At 45.3% G+C, this 20,972-nt stretch overlaps 1 protein-coding gene across 1 annotated transcript; it reads left to right on the top strand.

Moving 5' to 3' along the window:
* The first annotated feature begins 12,482 nt into the window (after positions 1–12,482).
* Positions 12,483–20,555, top strand: LOC307088540 (E3 ubiquitin-protein ligase KCMF1-like). Its single transcript, XM_079754469.1, has 7 exons — positions 12,483–12,622; positions 13,954–14,121; positions 14,639–14,778; positions 15,279–15,380; positions 16,345–16,525; positions 17,928–18,243; positions 18,772–20,555. Exons 1-7 carry the CDS (start codon positions 12,607–12,609, stop codon positions 19,130–19,132), a joined length of 1,284 nt encoding a protein of 427 aa, XP_079610595.1. The 5' UTR covers positions 12,483–12,606; the 3' UTR covers positions 19,133–20,555.
* The last annotated feature ends 417 nt before the right edge of the window (positions 20,556–20,972 follow it).

The following is a 20,972-nucleotide window of genomic DNA, read 5'->3' as shown; positions in this document are numbered from 1 at the left end:
ATAAAAAATTACTTTCTTACCTCAAAATTTGGATTTCTCTCGTAACTCCTGGAAAAATGGCGCCAACTATTTGAATATTTCGACGAGTGATCAAAATGGAAGGAGGAGGAGACTGAAGCTGTCAGATGGCTCGTATCTTATCCCTGATTGGTGGAATTGGTCGTGTTACAACCCACCCTGTGTTACAACCATACCCGGTCTCCCCTAATGACAAATATACATATAGAAGAATATTGCAAACAAACATGATACAAACACATGCAGAAAAATATACATATAGAACAACATTGGTAAAAGTCAACTTTGTTAACCAAGCACACGTTTGCTTATTTTATTAGGTTTTATTGTTGGTAGCATTCATGACCTTATTGAATAATATTTAAAACGATATATTTTAGCAACGAACCAGAGAATGTATCACTCACATGATGATAATGAGAGTATAATGGATTCTTCATTATAGGGCACGTGGTCATAGGCAACTGTGTGTATATGCACTGAACTGGAAATAATAGTTTTCTAATCAAGTCTAGCGTGTAATGTGTGTAAAAAAGCTAAAAGGGTTACGATGTTCTATTATTAGCACATGATCAAGCAAACATGCATTTAAAGTGATTATACATAAATATATACATGTTTATATATTATAATATATTATGTTTATGTATATATGTGTGTGAGTGTATGTATGTTTGTGTGTGTGTGTGTCTGTGTGTGAGTGTGTGTGTAAGTGCCATTTTGCCATATTGTAATTTAGACTTAGATTTAGATATTATATTATTTAGATGAATATTTAGTGATTGATTATTATATTGATTGACTAATTGTTTTGCATTTTAGTTTAATAACTATTTAGTGTACTTGCTTTCATTGCTTAGAATTATTAGAGATGCATGGGATATATTAGTTGCTTTAGATCGCGCTGTTATGAGTAGGGATTCGCGCATTTAGGGAGAGTAAAACTGTGTGTATTTGTTTGCATTTGTTTCATTCAGTAAAGACGGAGCGAATACGCTGTTTTTCTACCGTCGTTTCAACACAGTAAACACGCGTAGACCTCGTTCTTTCATAGAGTGGTTAAGTGACTGAATATGTTTAGAGATATTTACTGATCACAACAATGGAGCTTTAGCCACTACATTAAGTGGAAAACAGTTCGCCGAGGGCAAGAGAACATCATTGGAAGCCGAGGGAAGATGTGCGGCGCTGGACTAGAGTGGATGAAGCCAGCCAACCTGCGGAAGAAGTAGCTAATGGTGGGGACCGCGCTGTACAACCGACCGGAACTCCAGACGATGATGGATGAGTACACAAATAACAAAAATGAATTACTGGATAAACTATAGCTACATATTTGATGTTCATGACGAAATAAGGATAATTCTGTCATTGTAATCAACATAGCCAAGATGTGCGTATAGCCAGTTTTTGAGAAAAGTGCTATTGCTAGATATAGTCATATTAGCCAAGAAGAAGCTTGAGTCTGACTCTGGAAATAAAGACAGCCCTGGAATCTTCCTTTTGAAAACATCTACATGTTTTGAGATTAAAAGACTGTTGATCTGGATTTCAGAAGTTTGCAAGAGTTTGCTATAGCAAGAGACTTATCTAACATTAACAGCCAATTGAAATGTCGGATTTGGATGAAACCAAAATGGAAGGCATTGTCGAGCTAGACATAAAAAGAAAGAACAAGTTGACCACAAAGGCCCTAGAAACGAAACTTGATGACAAGATGAGTCTCAGCACGCCTTGTATCCAAAAAAAGAGGAAATAATTAAGGACATTAGCTCCTCTTTTATCATTGCCACCGTCCTCCCTCCCCCGACCCCCACCTCTGTCTTTACCCAATTCATCCCTCTCACCTCAGACGAGGTCAACAGAATTATAACATCTAACCATGCCACCACCTGCCCCCTTGACACTATCCCTTCCTCCCTCCTCCAGGCTGTGTCAAACGACATCCTGTCATTTCTAACCGCACTTATTAACTCCTCCCTCACTTCTGGGATTGTTCCAATGTCTTTCAAGACTGCCAGAATAAAGCCTCTCCTCAAAAAACCAACACTTGATACCACTGACATCCAGAATTACAGACCGGTATCTCTTCTTTCATTCCTCTCTAAAACATTGGAACGTGCCGTCGCTAACCAACTGTCCTCCTATCTCTCATCTAGCAACCTGCTTGACCCTCACCAGTCAGGCTTCAAAAAAGCACACTCCACTGAGACAGCTCTCCTCGCGGTGACTGAGTCCCTCCGGGCAGCCAGAGCCTCGTCCCACTCATCTGTTCTCATTCTCCTTGACTTGTCTGCAGCATTTGACACTGTGAACCACCAGATCCTCCTCGCCACTCTCGCCGAGCTTGGCATAGCTGAATCTGCCCTTTCCTGGTTCACGTCCTACCTGATGAATCGCACTTATCAGGTAACATGGAATGGCTCCTTGTCCAAACCTTGCACGCTTGATACAGGTGTCCCTCAAGGCTTGGTACTGGGGCCTCTTCTGTTCTCCCTCTACACCAGATCTCTGGGCTCTGTAATTACATCCCACGGCTTTTCCTATCACTGCTATGCTGACGACACTCAGCTATTTCTCTCCTTTCCCTCATCTGACAAAGCCCTGATTGCAACACGCATATCTGAATGTCTGGCAGAAGTCAGCAACTGGACAACTGCCCATCACCTGAGGCTTAACCTCAACAAGACTGAGCTCCTCCTAATACCAGGGAAAGATTGCCCACACATGGACTTACTGGTCACTGTTGAGAACATCACTGTATCTCCTTCTCCAACTGCCAAAAACCTTGGTGTAGTGTTGGACAATCAGTTATGCTGCACCGCAAACATCACTGCGGTGGCCCGATCCTGCAGATTTGCACTTTACAACATCCGCAGGATCCGGCCCTTCCTCACAAGGGAAGCAGCTCAGCTTCTAGTCCAATCACTGGTCATCTCCCGCCTCGACTACTGCAACTCGCTCCTGGCTGGACTCCCTGCCTCTGCGATTAAACCCTTGCAGCGCATCCAGAACGCGGCAGCGCGCCTCGTGTTCAACCTACCAAAGTTCTCACATGTAACCACCCTCTTCCGAGACCTCCACTGGCTCCCTGTAATAGCTCGCATCAGATTCAAGATGATGGTACTGGCATACAAGGCAGTCGATGGAACTGCCCCTGCCTACCTCCAAGCATTAATAAAGCCACACACCCCAGCTCGATCCCTCCGCTCAACTACCTCAGCTGGACGTCTGGTACCGCCATCGCTAAGAGCAAGCAAAGGTCGATCAGCAAAGTCACAACTTTTCTCTGTTTTGGGACCTCAGTGGTGGAACGAGCTCCCTACCGATGTCAGGACCGCAGAGTCGCTCACCAGCTTCCGCAAAAGACTCAAAACTCACCTGTTCAGAGTTCATCTCGACTCTGCATAGAAACCAATGCACAGCCACCATTGAATGTTGTACGTCCTGGCACTTGTACATTGCACTTATTCAAGGTACTTAATTGTGTAGCATCTACAGTAGCTGCTATCGCTGCTTTACACGGGGAATGGGTTAGCCTAGTGATTGTAATACTTGCACTTGGTTCTATGAACGTCTTTACTGTACCGACAGCGATATATTGTTTCACTTCTTATGACAAATGTACTTATTGTAACAAATGCACTTATTGTAAGTCGCTTTGGATAAAAGCGTCTGCTAAATGCCCTAAATGTAAATGTAAATGTAAATAGAGAACCTCATGAAAAATGATTCCAATGCACTTCTAGTAGAAAATAATAACCTTAGTGATTACTCAAAATTCCTGAAGGAGTTTACTGAAGTGAACTATGGAGTTAGTATGCTGTTATCAGATGATGAAAGGAAAGCTGACCAGCAGTATTGGTGTGAGCCAAATCTGACATTGTCTGAGAACCTTTTGACCAAACTGGAGCAGTGGATAATAGAAGCAAGACGGCACGCCATGGCCGCTAACGAACAGGCTGCTACTGAACAGGTGACTCCAAAGGACGGCGCGACGACACAGCAAGGTGAGTCTGCCACCGAAGATGTGGATCCAGACGACAGTGCATCCGCTGTACTAGAAAACTGTAGTTCAGTCACAGCACGAAGTGTACGCAGTAAACACTCAAATGTATCCAAAGCGTCATCTCATGCATCGCCTCTGCGTAGAAAAGAGGAAGTTAACCGTGCAGCCCTACTCACACTCGCAGTCACACTTAAGAAGAGGCACTGCAGTCGGAAGAGGCTCAACTGGAAGCACAGCTGAAAGTCAAGAAGATTCAGTCGGAAGAGGCTCAACTGGAAGCACAGCTGAAAGTCAAGAAGATTCAGTCGGAAGAGGCTCAACTGGAAGCACAGCTGAAAGTCAAGAAGATTCAGTCGGAAGAGGCTCAACTGGAAGCACAGCTGAAAGTCAAGAAGATTCAGTTGAAGACTCAAATGGAAGAGCTAGACTTTGAAACCGCTATTGCAGAGTCCACAGCAAAGCTACTAGTTCTGGAAGAATACGATAACATAGATAACATGGACGACGAAGGGATGAATTCCTACCTCGACAAGAAAATGCCTACAACCATCGAACATCATGCTCCAGATGTCAAACCAAAATTGACAAGCAGTTTTAGAGTAATCCAAGACAACAGTGCTTCTCACAGGCCAACTAGACACACGTCTTATGTTCAAGTAAAGAAGGAAATAACAATAACACAAGTACAAGTTCCGATGGAAAGCAAGTTGAACTCGGCGAAGTGATACTGAACCAGAGGGATATCACAGAGATGTTAGTCACACAACAGAGACTAGCCAACCTACCTCAACGGGAAGTCCCTGAATTCAGTGGCGATCCTTTCAAGTTCCTGCCATTCCTGAAGGCCTTTGAGCACATCATCCACAGTCGTACAGACGACAAACGATGAAGACCGCTTGTAATATCTAGAGCAATTCACCAGCGGTGAACCAAGAGAACTTGTGAGAAGTTGCCAACACATGAGCGCACAACGAGGCTACAATGAAGCAAGAAAGCTCTTGACCTATCAGTATGGCAATGAGCAGAAAATAGCTGTGGCCTACGTGGACAAGGCTGTCAAATGGCCTCAAATGAAAGCAGAAGATGCCAAGTCATTTCACAGCTTCTCCATCTATCTCACCGGATGTAACAATGTCATGAAGGACATGGAGTACCTCGAGGAGATGAACAGCCCGAGCAACCTTCGGATCGTCGTGTCAAAGTTGCCCTTCAGACTTCATGAAAGATGGAGAGTTATAGCTTTCGACATACAAGAAAGGGAAGGAAGAAGAACAAAGTTCTCTGATCTCGTGACGTACATCAACAGACAATCTAAGATAGCTTCAGACCCACTGTTCGGTGATGTCAAAGAGTCCTCCGAAGCGAAAGAAAGGAGCAAGTCAAGCACTGGATTTGCCAAGGGAGGCGGACCGAGAAGAACTACTGGTTGTAGTTCTTGTGTTAGGCCAGATGAAGGGGATGCCTCAGACAAGCAACGCGTTACAAGAGCTATGCCTGTACTGCAACAAAAGACACAACCTGAGCACATGTTACAAAATAAGAAGTCAGCCAAACAAAGAGAGAATCGAGTTCCTTAAAGGTAAAGGACTTTGTTTCGGGTGTCTGACCCAAGGGCACATGGGATAAGACTGTAAAATGAGAGCCATATGTGAAATCTGCAGCAAGAAACACCCAAGCCTGCTTCACAGCAAAAGGGACGAGAACACCGGCCAAGAGAATGCCAAGCCTGAGCAAGGTCAAAGCTCTACCAGCAGACACTCAACTCCACAAGAAGATGCGTCAGCCAAGAGTGAAGTCACGGCAGTCACTGGGGCCGGAGGCAATGACTGTATCCTGTCTATCATGCCCGTACGCATCAAATCTAAGAGGTGCAACACGACAATAGAGACGTACGCGTTCATGGACTCAGGAAGTTCCGCTATGTTTTGCTCTGGAAGGTTGATGAGACAGCTTGGTCTCCATGGTAAGAAGACTCAAGTGCTCCTCCGTACTATGGGCCAGGAGAAGCCTGTGTCCTGCTACGTGCTTTCAGATCTAGAAGTGTGCGGTCTGACAGAGAACAGAGAAGTGTATAAGCCTGCCAGACATCTACACTCACACAGACATACCTGTAACGAAAGACAATGTTCCTGTTGAGAAGGACTTAGAAAGATGGCCGTATCTGCGGAAAGAAGTACGGCTACCACAGATTGAGATGATCCAAATGTTGAGATACTGATCGGAGTGAACCTCATCACCTGAAGCAGTAACCACAGTCCTAGAGCACTTCTACGTCGATGACTGCCTGGTCTCAACGTCTGACGAAAAGAAAGTTATTACCTTGCAATGAGGTCTATACCTCATTGCACTGTGTGAGAGTGGAGGATTCTGCTTGACCAAGTGGTCAAGTAACAGCCGCAAAGTGCTGTCATCACTTCCCGAACAAGAGAGAGCAAAGGATATTTAGAATCTAGACCTGGACAGGGATGAACTACCCATGGAAAGGGCCCTTGGAGTAGACTGGTGCATAGAATCAGATTCCTTCAAGTTCCGTATTCACGTGAAAAGCATGCCCATCACCAGATGAGGTATCCTCTCGGTCGTAAGCTCAGTATATGACCCCCTTGGATTCCTGTCTCCGTTCATTCTTTTCGCAAAGACCATCGTCTAGAGTCTCTGTCGAATGAAACTTACCTGGGATGGAGAGATTCCAGAAAATGTGGCAAACAGATGGTTCGCCTGGCTGTCTGATCTGAGCCAGTTCGCTAGCTTTTCTGTCAGGGGGTGCATCAAGCCAAAGGGATTTGGTCCAATAAAGTCAGCACAACTGACTTTCTCTGACGCTAGCGAGAAGGGCTATGGCATCGTCACTTACCTCCGCATCGAGAACAGAGTTCACTGCTCGTTTCTTCTAGGAAAAGCCAAAGTGACGCCGCTTAAACCAGTCACAGTCCCACGCCTCGAGCTCACCGCGGCTACCATTGTGGTGAAAGCTCTTCCAGCTGACTCATCACTAATCCGACTGGCACAGTCTGAAGAAGGCAGTCCCCTGGATGTCGAGGCTGAAGGAGCTGCTTCGAAGTCTGTGCGTAACAAGTCAGACAGTTGAGAACCACACGCAGAAACTGAGATCTACCCTGAAAGGAACCCATTGGACTGTCAAGGACGTCAGAAGAGCAGAAACTGTGATCATTCAGTTTAGCCAAAGTCACACCTTCCATGAGGAGCTTCATGCTCTGCAGAAAGGGGAAAAGATCAAGTGAAGCAGTTCTATCATAAAACTGGATCCCTTCCTTCAAGATGGGGTTCTCCGGGTTGGTGGAAGATTGCACCGGGCAGCCTTGCCAGAACACACAAAGCATTCAGCTATCCTGGCCAAGGATCACCACATCATGACCCTCGCTCATGAGGAAATCGGACATGGAGGGAGAAACCATACCCTTGCTCGGCTGAGACAAAGGGTCTGGATATGCAAAGGCAATGCAGCGGTGAGAAGTGTGCTTTCAAAGTGTATTAAATGCCGGAAGTGTCGAGCTGCTGTGAGTGAACAGAAGTTGGCGAATCTACCACCTGATCGTCTACTGCCGGACCATCCGCCGTTCACTAAAGTTGGTGTAGACTATTTCGGCCCCTTTGAAGCAAAGCGTGGACGCGTGCAAGTCAAGCGTTATGGAGTCTTGTTTACTTGCCTTACAGTCAGAGCAGTCCACATAGAAATCGTGCACTCTCTCGACACCGACTCGTGTATAAACGCAGTGAAACGTTTCATAGCCAGAAGAGGACAAGTGGAGGTTATGAGATCCGATAACAGAACGAACCTGGTAGCTACAGAACCCGAGATCCGCCTGGCGATGAAAGAATGGAACCAGTCCCAGATCTCTGAGGTTCTACTGCAAAGAGGAGTCACTTGGATCTTCAACCCGCTTCCCGGGTCGCACCACGGTGGTATCTGGGAGCGACAGATAAGAACAGTCTGGAAGATACTTACCAACCTTCTGAAGCTCCAGTCACTGGATGATGAACGTCTGCAAACTGTGATGTGTGTAGAAGCAGTGATCAACAGCAGACCCCTTACCAAGTCATGTGACGATGTGGACGACCTCAAGCCACTGACGCCGAATCATCTTCTCCTGCTCAAGGGAAAACCAGTACTCCCTCCAGGTGTGTTTCAGAAGGAGGATCTATATTCAATACGAAGATGGAGGCAGGTGCAGTATATCTCTGACATCTTCTGGAAGCGCTGGTCCAGAGAATACTTGCCCCTACTAAAAGAAAGGCAGAAGTGGCTGGAGAAGAGGAGAAATGTGAAAGAGGGAGACATCGTACTAATCGTGGATGAGAGGGCTCCAAGAGGGTCCTGGTTAATGGGAAAAGTGGCGAAGACAATCCCTGATGCCAAAGGGTTTGTCCGTCGGGTCCTTTGTCCGTCAGGCTGGTCTTTGTCAAAACAAAGACCAGCACCTTAGAGAGACCCATAGATAAGTTGTGTCTCCTGCTCGAGATGGAAGAATCTCATGGAAAATAAAGGACATTATTATTTAGGACTCTATTATTTTCTATAGTTGCCTATCTTGTGGGCCTCACCTAGATTGGTTGAGGTTGTTTATGTTGACGGAGCGAACACACTGTTTTTCTACCGTCGTTTCAACACAGTAAACACGCGCAGACCTCGTTCTTTCTGTCATAGAGTGGTTAAGTGACTGAATATGTTTAGAGATATTTACTGATCACAACAATGGTGCTTTAGCCACTACAGTGTGTGTGTGTGTGTGTGTGTGTGTGTGTGTGTGTGTGAACAGAACAGAAGGTGCATCCTTTTGCATCCTACTGGCGTACCCGAGATCAGAGGCTGAAATACAACAAAACAGACACCATTCTTCCATTCTTATGTCCCCATGGAAACGGAAGAGGCTGAAGGACATGTATTGTAGAAGGCAGAGATTACGTAGACAATTGGAGCCGTATTGTTGTGATGATTTAACATTTTGCTTAGTTTAATTTAAACTTTGTGGATGGGCATCTTAAAATGTATGTCTGAGCTCCTATCAGGTCTACTTGTCAAAGCGGTGCACAACCTCAGAGACATAAAGAGAGAACAAAGTGGGTGTCCTTTCATGAATCAGAAAGGCAGAGTCTATTTATTTGACTGCACACGACAAGTATGCAAGTAGTCATGTTTAAACGTGTTACGGTGTGTTTCAAGTCCTTTTGATATTTTAGAAAAAGGGTATGCATAATTTATTCTTTCAATCATTGTGCCTTATTGATGTTACACTGATTAAAAATAATATTTAACAAAGGATGACTAACTTTGTGCATGCATTTCATAATATTCTATAAATTATGTCACTGATGTCTACTGAGAAAAGTACATTTTAGAGGCAAATAAGTACACATAACACACATTTATTTGCGATATTTTGTGTGTGTTGTGTTTACTCATCTGCCTCTAAAATGTAAATTTCTCAGCCCCAGCAGCTGAACCACCTCAGAATGTTAAAATAGCTAAGAGATGTTCGCTTTTTGACTGCTAAAGCAGGCTGTTTTCATCTGAGTATCGGAATCACTTATTACCCTAATAATAAGCTCTCTGTTGAATTGGGGAAAGAGACTCTCTCATATCCTTCGGATTAAGGGGAAGTATGGTTATTCTGGCCTGAATTCTAGACATAAAACCTGTAAATCAGAGTGTAAGTGAAAGATAGCCACTTGTATTCAGTGTGGACATAAGACATTTAGCCATGTGGCGTACTCTGTATTTATGTCTACAGAATGCAGACTTCTCCTTATTTTGTCTGTTGGCAAACCCAACAATGAGGCACTGTTTAATACTGAAACAATCATGTGAGCCTATCTGGACAACCTAATGAGCACAGTAGATTTAGAGGAGGGAGAAAGACTCCAGTATTCTCACGCTCTCAATGCAGTTCAGCGCATGTCCTTTGGATGAAATCAATATTACTGTGTGGTAAAATGCTCAACGTTTGTGTCAAATTTGCATGTTCAAATGATACAAATGATACATGTTGCCGTCTGTGCATTTTCCATGGGGTTGCGTCAGCCAACTCGTCGTGTGCACAATATTCCGTGAGCAAGCCGACATGCGAATGCTAGTGAGGCTAATGAACGAGCACGCCAAGTTTTCTTGTCCCTGGGCCGCTCTGAAGCGGACTTGTGATTGATTGAATAACGGGCCTGATCGTTTTTGTTTGAGATCTGCTTAAGCGCGGTTTCTGTGCGTATACCAACTTGACAACTCTGAGTTGCTCTCCTTCGGAATGGATGAAGTCAGCGATTTATCCCCTTTGGCTGTCATTTTGTTAGCTAGCAAACAACATTTTCCCCAGTACATAAAAGGTCCTTGGTGGGCACACCAAATTTTTGACTTGGGATTGGTTGAATAATTGCAGCTCATTTGCATCATTTTATTTCCTCATTAACGGCCATAACAGTCATTTGTGATATAATCAAAACCAAGATAATAACATAAGGTTGTGCAGTATTAAGAGGTATGTGGACCAACTTTTGGGTTAACGGGTCGGTTTTCACAATATTTTCAGGGTTTTCCAAAACTACAATTAAGGTGCATAATACATTTTTCCAGGCGGACATTGTTATATATTGATGTGACTCGGACACATGCGTTGCTTAGAATCAAAACACGTCTTTACTTGTTGTCCGCCATTATACAAGTACATGCAATTACGTCCTGACGTCATACAACCTGAACTAGGGAAACACACAATACATTACATCCCCTTTCTTAAGATGCTTTGTTTTGCTTTCGTTTTAAATCAAACTGACACAAAATAATGCCTCACTTCTTTGTCGTAGTTATGACACGTAACATAAAACAATGCCTTAAGGTAAAACTTTTTCTTCACGGTTAAACACCATTCAAATAAACTTGTATTGTATTCTACAGCATATCTAACAATACCAACAACAAAATGCATTATGTTACACTTATGCATTAATAAATCTACAACATTCTTTTTTTTTTCTTCAACACTCAGTAACACAACCTATGTGACACAGCATCAATCTGCTTGAGTTCGAAGGTATGTCTAGTCTCTATCTGGCTGGAATCTTGACTTGTCTCCCAGACCTTGTGTGATGTAATTGTAACTGTGCTTGTCCATCATGTGAGTCAGTGTCCTGATTGACCTCTGTGTCGTTGCCTTCTGTGTCAGATCCAGTGTGTGTGTATGTGGGAATGTCCTGCATCTCTGTAGGTGGAAATTCTCTCTCGCCTGTCTTCAGTAGATGCTTTCTGTTCCTCCTGTAGACTCGTCCATCTTGTGTGCGAACTATGAAGGATCTTGGTAGCTGATGTCTTTCCAACACCACAGCTGGCTGCCATGTATCTCCTTTCTGTATCCTGACATTTTCACCTGTTCGTAGATCTGGCAACTTTTGTGTTTGTCTGTCAAAGTAGCTCTTTTGCTTCATTTGTCTGCACTTCAGATTGTCTTGAACTTGAGCTCTATTTTCAGGAGTCAATAGAGTTGTTGATGCTGGAAGTTTGGACTTTAGACGACGTCCCATTAACAGCTGTGCAGGAGATAATCCTATACCCTCCAGCGGTGTGTTGCGGTATTCGAGCAAAGCAATGTATGGATCGCCATTGCCGCTCTGTGCCTTTTTGAGCATGTTTTTTACTGTTTGTACAGTTCTTTCTGCCTGACCATTAGACTGAGCATGTCCTGGACTGGAAGTAACATGTTCAAATTCCCAACTCTCAGAGAACCCTCTGAATTCACCACTGGCATATTGTGGACCATTGTCAGAGACTACGGAAACTGGATTCCGTGCCTAGCGAATGTCGACTTCATCCCACTTCTGACACCATGTTATATATTGATGTGACTCGGACACATGCGCTGCTTAGAATCAAAACACGTCTTTACTTGTTGTCCGCCATTATTCAAGTACATGCAATTACGTCCTGACGTCATACAACCTGAACTACGGAAACACACAATACATTACAGACATTATGGATCCTTGAGGCAAAAAGATAAAAATGGTAAAATAAGGCTATAGAATAAAGCCTTATTATAGAAGTTTACGATTATTTTTTTTAACGGAGAGCGGGGCTTGACCAAATACTTAAGTCGTAGGAATGGCGCACATACCGATATATGTGCAATTCTTTGTAATGGGCTACGTTTTTATACCTGCAACGTTGTAGGAGGAGATAATTACCGAAAGAATGCTGAAATAATAAAAAAATATAAATAAACTAAAAACGACATAACAATAGTGTGGCATACATATTTTTTATGTTATCTTGAGAACGGTGGGAACAATGTTGAAGCAGCGCAACTACCAAGCTGCAAATAGGCTGTCGCTGGAATTATGTTTGCAAATCCTAAAAAGCGGGCGACTACTCCCTCTAGTGTTCAGAGCGTGTCAGTGCTAGGGACAGTGACACAGCAGGAGGCGGAGGGGGCAGTGTGCCAGACCGGATCCTTCATGAGGGAAGGAGCCAGGGACAACCAGCCATCCCCGGCTTCTCTTTTCCTTAGCCAACATAATTATTACACTGTTTTTCAAGCCAAGAAGCCCGAACAAGGGCCTGTAATAGTGCTCGTAGGATGTCCCGTCATGAAGGTAAGCGCACGTTTTGCAACGAAATTAGTTCAAGCAAGTCAAGGTGCGCAGTAACGTTTGTTAGACGGAAGCTAACGTCGCTAGGTTTGGTTTTTAGCTACCGTGTAGCTGGTGATAGCTTTAGCTGGTAAGGGTTGGGTGTCTATTGCAATCCATTGCTGTGGCCACAGTATGGCGGCCATAGCAATGTGTTTGAAAACCAGCGGTCCTTGCAGATCACAATAACGATCAAGAATAGTCTTATATGCTCCGTGGGGGGGCGGGACAGCCGATAGTAGTAATAGTCGGCCTGCGGCTGCTGTGTAGCCAACCACTCGAGCTAACATTTAGGCAGTTTTAACATCGTTAACCTCGTCCTTGTGACCCAACCTTGTTGACCGTTAAGTCTGTGGTCGTGGACACACGGAGTGGCCAACACTGCTGTAAAACGATGAACCTATAAAGTCTAAAAGCGTGCGTTGAGCGAGTTACAAGCTGTCAGGGTGGAGTAGACGCTTATTAGCTCAGACGGCTAACTCTGCTAAGTTGGTAAGTGGCTAGCATCTGAGCCAATGTTTCGGTGACAGGGGTTAGGCCCATGCGGCCTGTTTCTCCACGTCCGTGTTATGGTCGACCGTACTGTCAGCATAAGTTAACCCGGCTGGTGTGTGCTGCAGTGGGGAGGGTTGGTCACCTCTAGTGATACCGCTGTCACGGCTCTCTACTACTAGTGGTCAGGGGGACAGTCTCAACATAATGGATGGGAATTGTGAACGGGCTTTATAACCTGCTGGACCCGGAATAGCTTTTCTTTTTCTTCTTTTTTTTAAGGAGATAAACTTGTTGTACATGTTGAGGAGCTGTTGCTTTGCATGTTCGACGTTGTTTTCTTCTCGATTGGCATGTGTATTTATTTATTTTTTACTTTGAAGCATTAGTGTAAGCAGTGAGTTGGATCATTCGTAAGAAAAAACTACTATTATTTGTGATTGTGGCATATCAACACATTTTTACAGTGACTATAAGGAAGTCAAACGTAGAACGCCAACTAAATGTCGCATGATTTTGCTTCCTCTTATGTAGTCTGTACACTCAAGAGAGGGTACTTTATTTCTCCTCTTGGCTTATCAGTCCAACTAAAAAATGCATGCATTCATAAGATGAATGGATGTAGTTTGACTTGAAAATGTATTACTAGTGTATTTATGAAGTGTATAGACCAAGTAAACAAATGTACTAAACATGTTTTCTTCCTTTTCACCTTTAGACATCCATCAATCAAAGGCTACTATGCTGAATAACACAACTGTGTGTGTGTGTGTGTGTGTGTGTGTGTGTGTTTGTGTCTACAGGAGTTAGCTGTGATGCTTGTTTAAAAGGCAACTTTAGAGGACGGCGATACAAATGTTTAATTTGCTATGACTACGACCTGTGTGCATCATGTTATGAGAGTGGAGCCACGACAACGAGACACACTACGGAGCATCCCATGCAGTGTATTTTGACCCGGGTTGACTTTGGTAGGTTGGAACTGTATGCTGTTGGTACACAGCACATTTCTGGGGCTGTATAGCCATTGAGAATGAGTTTAAGATTTTTCCAAATCCAAATCATGCAGATTCAGTTCCCTAACAATTAATGTGCTTTCGCCTCAATTTTTTGTAGCTTTCCCTTGACTAACTAAATGTAATGCGGTGCCTTAAGCACTGTAATGTGCAAACTGACATCTATAATTGCATTGACAACATGTTATTACCGGTACTTGAACTAAATCTGTTAGAATTAAATAAAGCCTAAAAATGATTTCCCCTGGAATATTGCTTCATAACTTATTATTTTAATTTAAAGATTATAGAATGTGTCTGCTTCCACAAAGAACAACAGTTGAATACAGATTCAGATTCCTGGCTTGCCATACACATCAATCCGTTACTTGATCCCAGAGTGGAACATGATTGGCAAAAAGCCACCCTGACCCTCGTCTTAAGGCCTTGCCCCTGACCCAATTGAACGTCCCTGTGTGCTCCCCCTCTGCAGATTTGTACTACGGCGGAGAGGCCTTCTCAGTAGAGCAGCCGCAGGCCTTCACATGCCCCTACTGTGGCAGGATGGGCTACACAGAGATCTCGCTTCAGGAGCACGTGGCCGCCGAACACACGGAAACATCCACAGAAGTGGTGGGTCCATCTTCTGTGCTCTGCATCCCGTCCAGGGCGCTCTGTCAGAAGGCCACAAAATGTAGTCTCGCCAAGCTGTTAAGGAAACCTGGGGAAATCTCTGCTCTTGTGCAGTGATTTCCCCAGGTTTCCTGAAAAAGTGATTTCCGTGCACTTTCGATATCACCGAATGCATGGCAAGTGTTGAAGTCAGATTCTTACCGGTAAAATGACGCAGAAACACAAAATGGCAATTAAAGTTAATCGCTACCCCAGTAATTAACAAAAAATTTTAAGAAGTTGATGGACAACCACAACAGCAAACGATCAATCAGTATATATAGTCCATCTTATTACTTTAGATTCAGTTCTTTTGAATGAGAGATGCTCTGGACATATACCCATTTAGTTTGCTAGCTCTCCATTCAATGCAATGCATGGTACCAGTGTCCGTTCCCTGCCGTTTTCCATGGAAGTGGGGGGTTGATGTTTCCATGTGACGGTCTCGCCTTGCTCTCCAGATCTGTCCCATATGTGCAGCCCTGCCGGGCGGGGACCCTAATCATGTGACAGACGACTTTGCAGCTCATCTCACACTGGAACACAGAGCACCAAGGGACCTGATATCCTTTCTAATGTTTTCCTGCATTTCACAAGCATTACACGTGTTATTTTCTATTGGCATCTTAGTCTACGTTAACTACAGCTTTACTGTTTATTGTGCCTCTTAAATGATGTGGATGATATTGCAATATTCAATACAAGGTCAGCGAATGTGCTGCTTCTGGTATTTGCTAATAGTATTGACTGGACTAACTCATAGGTTGCTAAACTGGTTCAAAATTGACCCTGGTAATGTGTGAGTCCAGGTAGCTATGATGGTGGTAACAATGGGATGAGAACCACAGGATTATCAGAATTATATAATGGGACATGTTGAATAAGGAAACTGTTGCTTTATTGCAGCCGCTGTAAGAATAAGTGTGTGTGTGTGTGTGGGGGGGGGTTAGTTGGGATTACATCTGTTGGAGAATGGAAGCATTAAATGAATCAGTTCCTGCCTGCTTTTAATTCAATTTTAAATTTCAGGGCCTGTGTCCGCTTGTATTGTCTTGCTGCCCAGAGCACCTCGCTTCAGCCATAGCTACAGACATGTGTACGTCTTCCTTTCTGGGTTCATTTGCCCATGGTAGTTTGTTTTTAGTCTCTATTCAGTCAAGGGAAAAAAAGGCTCCAGTAATAGATGTCCAAAGTCAACCCGAGAGAGTACAGGGTGTCTCTCAGGGTCAAAGTGCAGGATAGGTGTTTTTCTTTTCTCCCAACAGAAAGCTTTCAACATCGTTTTTCTTTCTACGTGCAGGTCACTGTCAACACTATCTGTTAAAAAAAGGTTTATTTGGGCAGATTATCAAGGGCTAGGTGGTAGACACGGAAGTGTAGTCAATGCGTAAAGTGTAATATTGGACGTTACCACATTGCTTTTGTAACTCTTGACACACAGGTCCATGTAACGTCAATGTCAGCCCCTGACGAGTGGCCATGTCAAGGCATCCTGCAGTTTTTGTTTTCCTTAACCGCAAGCCTCACGACGAGTCGAGTGGGGTGCGCCACGTGAGGAGGATGTTCCACCCGGGTCGTGGGCTGGGCGGGCCCCGGGGCCGGCGCTCCAACATGCACTTCACCAGCAGCACCACAGGGGGGCTCTCCAGCAACCAGAGCGCCACGCAGAGCTCCAACTACAGCAGAGAGGCCATGGATCCCATAGCAGGTCAGCGCACGCACGCACGCACGCACGCACGCACGCACGCACGCACGCACGCGCACGCGCGAGAGATGTGTTCTGATATAGAACGTACACACACACACACGAGAGATGTGTTCTGATAAAGAACGTACACACACACACGAGAGATGTGTTCTGATAAAGAACGTACACACACACACGAGAGATGTGTTCTGATAAAGAACGTACACACACACACGAGAGATGTGTTCTGATATAGAACGTACACACACACACACACGAGAGATGTGTTCTGATATACAACGTACACACACACACACGAGAGATGTGTTATGATATAGAACGTACACACACACACGAGAGATGTGTTATGATATAGAACGTACACACACACACGAGAGATGTGTTATGATATAGAACGTGCTCATCACATGGCTGATGAAAAACGCGGTCTGCAGTGGTGTGTATTGTACCTACATGGAGTATCTGCAGGGGAGGTGGATGGATGCCGATACACTGGGCTGTTTTAACACATTACTTCTCGTGTGTAGGCAGCTTATTTCCTTTACACTGTAGGCCTGTTATGGCTGCAGACACAACCCTCGGTGGCTCATAAAAAATGGAAATGAAATAATAGAAATGAGCTTTGTCAACTGCGCCACTGCTCTTCAACGTCAAAATACATTTTAAAATGTGTTTTTAACGATGCATTTCCACACACCTGGAGCGTACATTAAGGTTTGTTTAACTGGGAGGAGTATGAATACTGGCTGTCTGTTTTTAAATGTTCGACTTGCTGACTATGCCTTTGTTCCTATGGCCTACAGGCCAATATGTTTTTTGTGTCAGAAGTTAACAATGTATCAATGTGTGTAGCGAGGTTGCTATGGCAATCCCTTGCCTATTCTGCTCCCAATTATGAACCGGTTCAGTGGCCTTCAGTCCCTGTCAACTCCAGCTGTGTACAACAAGTTTCTCTATTCCAGTCCTGTCCAACAAACAAGACACCAGACAATGCCCCCTAGACTAAGGGCATCTTTGATTGACCTGAATATAAGGGCCTTGGAAGATCCCAAAAGGACTCCCAAGGACCTTCTCAAAGGATCATCAAAAATGGCCCGAGACCAGCATTTCCTGCTGGTTGCTCAGCTATAGATATTGTATTCGACTCCACAGTTAAGTGGAAGCAAATGGTGCGATGCTGGCTGGCTGCTTAACCGATGCCCATTCACCAACGGCTCCTCAGTCCAGATGGAATCACCTCCTTGTACAACTCAGCGTTATCATTCCAAGCACGGGTTTTCATGCTGAAGTCCAAATAGTTATAGTTATACGCCGTGTTTTTACCACTATTTGCCTCTTAACCAGCCTCCTCCATCTAGTGTCCTCCGTCCTCGCTCACTGTCTTCCCCCCCCCCTCCCCCAGAGCTCCTGTCCCAGCTGTCCGGGGTGCGGCGCTCGGCGGGCGGCCAGCTCAGCTCGGGCCCCTCGGCCTCCCAGCTGCAGCAGCTCCAGATGCAGCTGCAGCTGGAGCGGCAGCAGGCCCAGGCCGCGCGCCAGCAGCTGGAGACGGCCCGCAACGCCACGCGGGGCAGCGGGCGCACCAACGCCATCCTCAACACCAACTCGGCCGCCAACCCCGGCAACAGCGCCAACCACAACCCCAACCCCAGCCCCAACCCGGGGGCCCCTGAGCCCAGTGTGCAGCACACCGCACACAGCTCCCAGTTCCTACTCAGCAGGTGGGTCCCCTCTGCTGCGACCCGGCCCCGGGGTTCAGGGTCACCCGACGCATTCAAAGCAGTTAACCAGTCGAAGCCGGTCCTGGCCATGAAATGCTTGAAATAGCCACAGAGCCAATAGATTGGATATTAGGTGTGTGTTATACCACCAGGTGTGAGTGCGATTGGCCGTTGTGACCCGTATTGAAAATCGGCCTCGTCTAACAGCACAAGTGGGCGTGTCCACCTTGATGTATGTCGGATGGTCCACCAGCCTACCCAGTGGGCTGTAGCAAACGTTGCTCATCTATCCAGCACACATCTAGGCGGACACGCCTACTTGAGATGGCAGAAGAGGCAGATTTTCCAAACGGCTTGCAACGGCCAACCACACTCACACCTGGGGGTAAAATAATCGCCTTTTAAAACGAAAGACAAGTAGTGCGATGACTTTTCTATCGGGCAGTCCTATCCATGTGTAATGCCGTCTGTCCCCCTCCCCTGGCCTTCCTCCCCCTCCCTCTCTTCCTCCCCCTCCCCGGCGGCCAGGCTGAGCGAACCGCGGCTCTCGGAGGCGGAGCGGCAGGCGTGCGAGGCGCAGTGGGCGGACCGCAGCCTGTTTGTGACGGAGCTGCTGCTGTCCACGCTGCTGGCCGACCAGGACGCCTCGGCCACCTCCTCGGAGGAGGACGAGGACGACGACGGTCGCCACCACCGCCACCACCACCACGCCGGGCCCTTGCGGAACTTCAGCGACTTCCAGGCCATGGGCTGCGTGGAGGTCATGACCCTGGACGTGGCGCTGGAGAACCTCAACCTGAAGGAGGCGGCGCCCGCCGCCACGAAGACGTCGAAAAGCACGACGAAGACCACGGCGTCCAAGAAAGAGCCCCCCGCCCCACCGCTTTGATGACATGGCCGCCGGAAAGTCTCTCCACGCCCCACGCCCCACGCCCCCCACGGAACGCACCTGAACCCCGACCTCGCCCCCTCCACCGTCCCCCTTACCCCCCCGTCCTCCATAAACGACCATTGTAACTGGCCGGCCGACGTGTTTGACCAACTGCCAATGGATGATATATATATATATATATTAAAAAAAAAAAAAGACTGCGGCTCTTTACGGCTTTTTTTTTTTTCTCAGTGATTGTCATTTCAGCTGTCGCTCCTGGATCACCCGCCCCCCCCCCTCCTCCCCCTCACTTTTATTACGTTTGTGTACATTGACTTACAAAAGTAGCGAGACGCGAGAATGTGTTTAAAAGCGTGTAAGCGAGGCGGGTGAGAGCAAGCGAAGGGGTGGGGGGAGAAAATTTTAACTATATATGAATATATTATAGAAAATCTATCTGAAATGTTGATAATCAATTCCACGTAACCCATGTTTCCTCCAGCAGATGAGTGAGCAAAGTCATGCGAACACACACACACACACACACACACCTCACCTCAGGGGGGCGGAGAAGATCGACAACCTCTCCCACCTAAAAAAAAAAAACCTGACGCTGCTGTGTATTTATAGTTATTAATAAAGTAAATGCTTGGTTGGTTGGTTTACCAAAACGTCAGCATGTGCTTAAATCACCATGTGCCCATTCTTAACCGCACAGTCACCAGACAGGAGAGGTCTCGCTCCACTCAATACCTCCCCAAGCAAATCCCTAAAGGTGTTGAAAGCCACATCAGTGACCATTCTGCCTCACAAACACACACACACACACGCTCGGGCTCTTGGTCAAGTTTGGTTCCAGTCATATCAAGTCCTTGATCCCAAAGTCCCTGGCCTGTGACGTATGTATTTGGTCGGGCGACCTTGCTTTGTATCAGCCGTTGGGCACCTTTTTGAATTGCATATTCACTCACGTGTTCATCCTGTATACACTACAAACGCTTAGAGAAAAAAGGCAACTATACAACCAAGGCAGAGGAGAGATCCGTAGTGCGTTAACATAAATCTCCTTCAGTGTGACTGTTTTCAGGCCTTTTATAATATGGAGGAGCAACAACCTGGTTGTGATACAGTAGTTTTTTCTGTTCAATTTTGTTTTGTTTTTCTTTCTTAAGACCAGATGCTAGTCTCCAGCTTCCTGTGATCTGAAATTAACCCTCTCTCTCCATTGCTCATGAATGCAAAGATAATGAAACATGTGACTTAATGGAGAGAACCCTGTATGCTCTTTCCATTAATTTCTAAGTTTAAAAAAACGACCTTTTTACGCCTCCACTGCTACCTTAAGAAATGCAATGTTTTTGGCCTGGGACACAAGCCAAATGACAGGGTAAACCTTTCAAGTTGGACAATAAAAACGTTTTGGATGGAAATTAACGAACAATCCAGATTGTATTGAGTCGTTTTTGTTTATAAAAGGCTATTTATGCCCCACAAAAACTATTTGAAGAAAATACCTACACAAACTGAAATAATATTTCTGTATTCTTAACCATAAATTCAAGGGGTAGCCTTTTGATTTAATGTGTATCTGTAGTAATCAAAGATCACTAAAGCTGTTGGAAAGCGAATACAAATGAAATGTTATGTTGTTTTGACCAAACCAAAATGGTCAAAACAATCATAACGGGTAAGATCAATATGCTAGACCTTTAAACACCTGGAAGCGATACTTCAACATGTTTATTTTTTTTACAGAAGCTAATAATTCGTTGTGAATGTATGTTCATATATATGCAGTTGGTATTGGTGCGTTATGTAGGCCTGCGACAGTAGCGTGGGGTGCACTTGCAGCTGAGTC

Source organism: Pollachius pollachius (assembly GCF_949987615.1).
Source record: "Pollachius pollachius genome assembly, chromosome: 1".
Taxonomy (NCBI): Eukaryota; Metazoa; Chordata; class Actinopteri; order Gadiformes; family Gadidae; genus Pollachius; species Pollachius pollachius.
This window is presented reverse-complemented; position numbering and strand designations above follow the sequence as displayed.

Excerpts from the sequence above, each read along its gene's own strand:
- LOC307088540 (XM_079754469.1), top strand. Across the intron at positions 16,526-17,927 it reads GGCCATGGATCCCATAGCAG|AGCTCCTGTCCCAGCTGTCC; the intron begins GTCAGCGCACGC and ends CCCCTCCCCCAG. Across the intron at positions 18,244-18,771 it reads TCCCAGTTCCTACTCAGCAG|GCTGAGCGAACCGCGGCTCT; the intron begins GTGGGTCCCCTC and ends CCCGGCGGCCAG.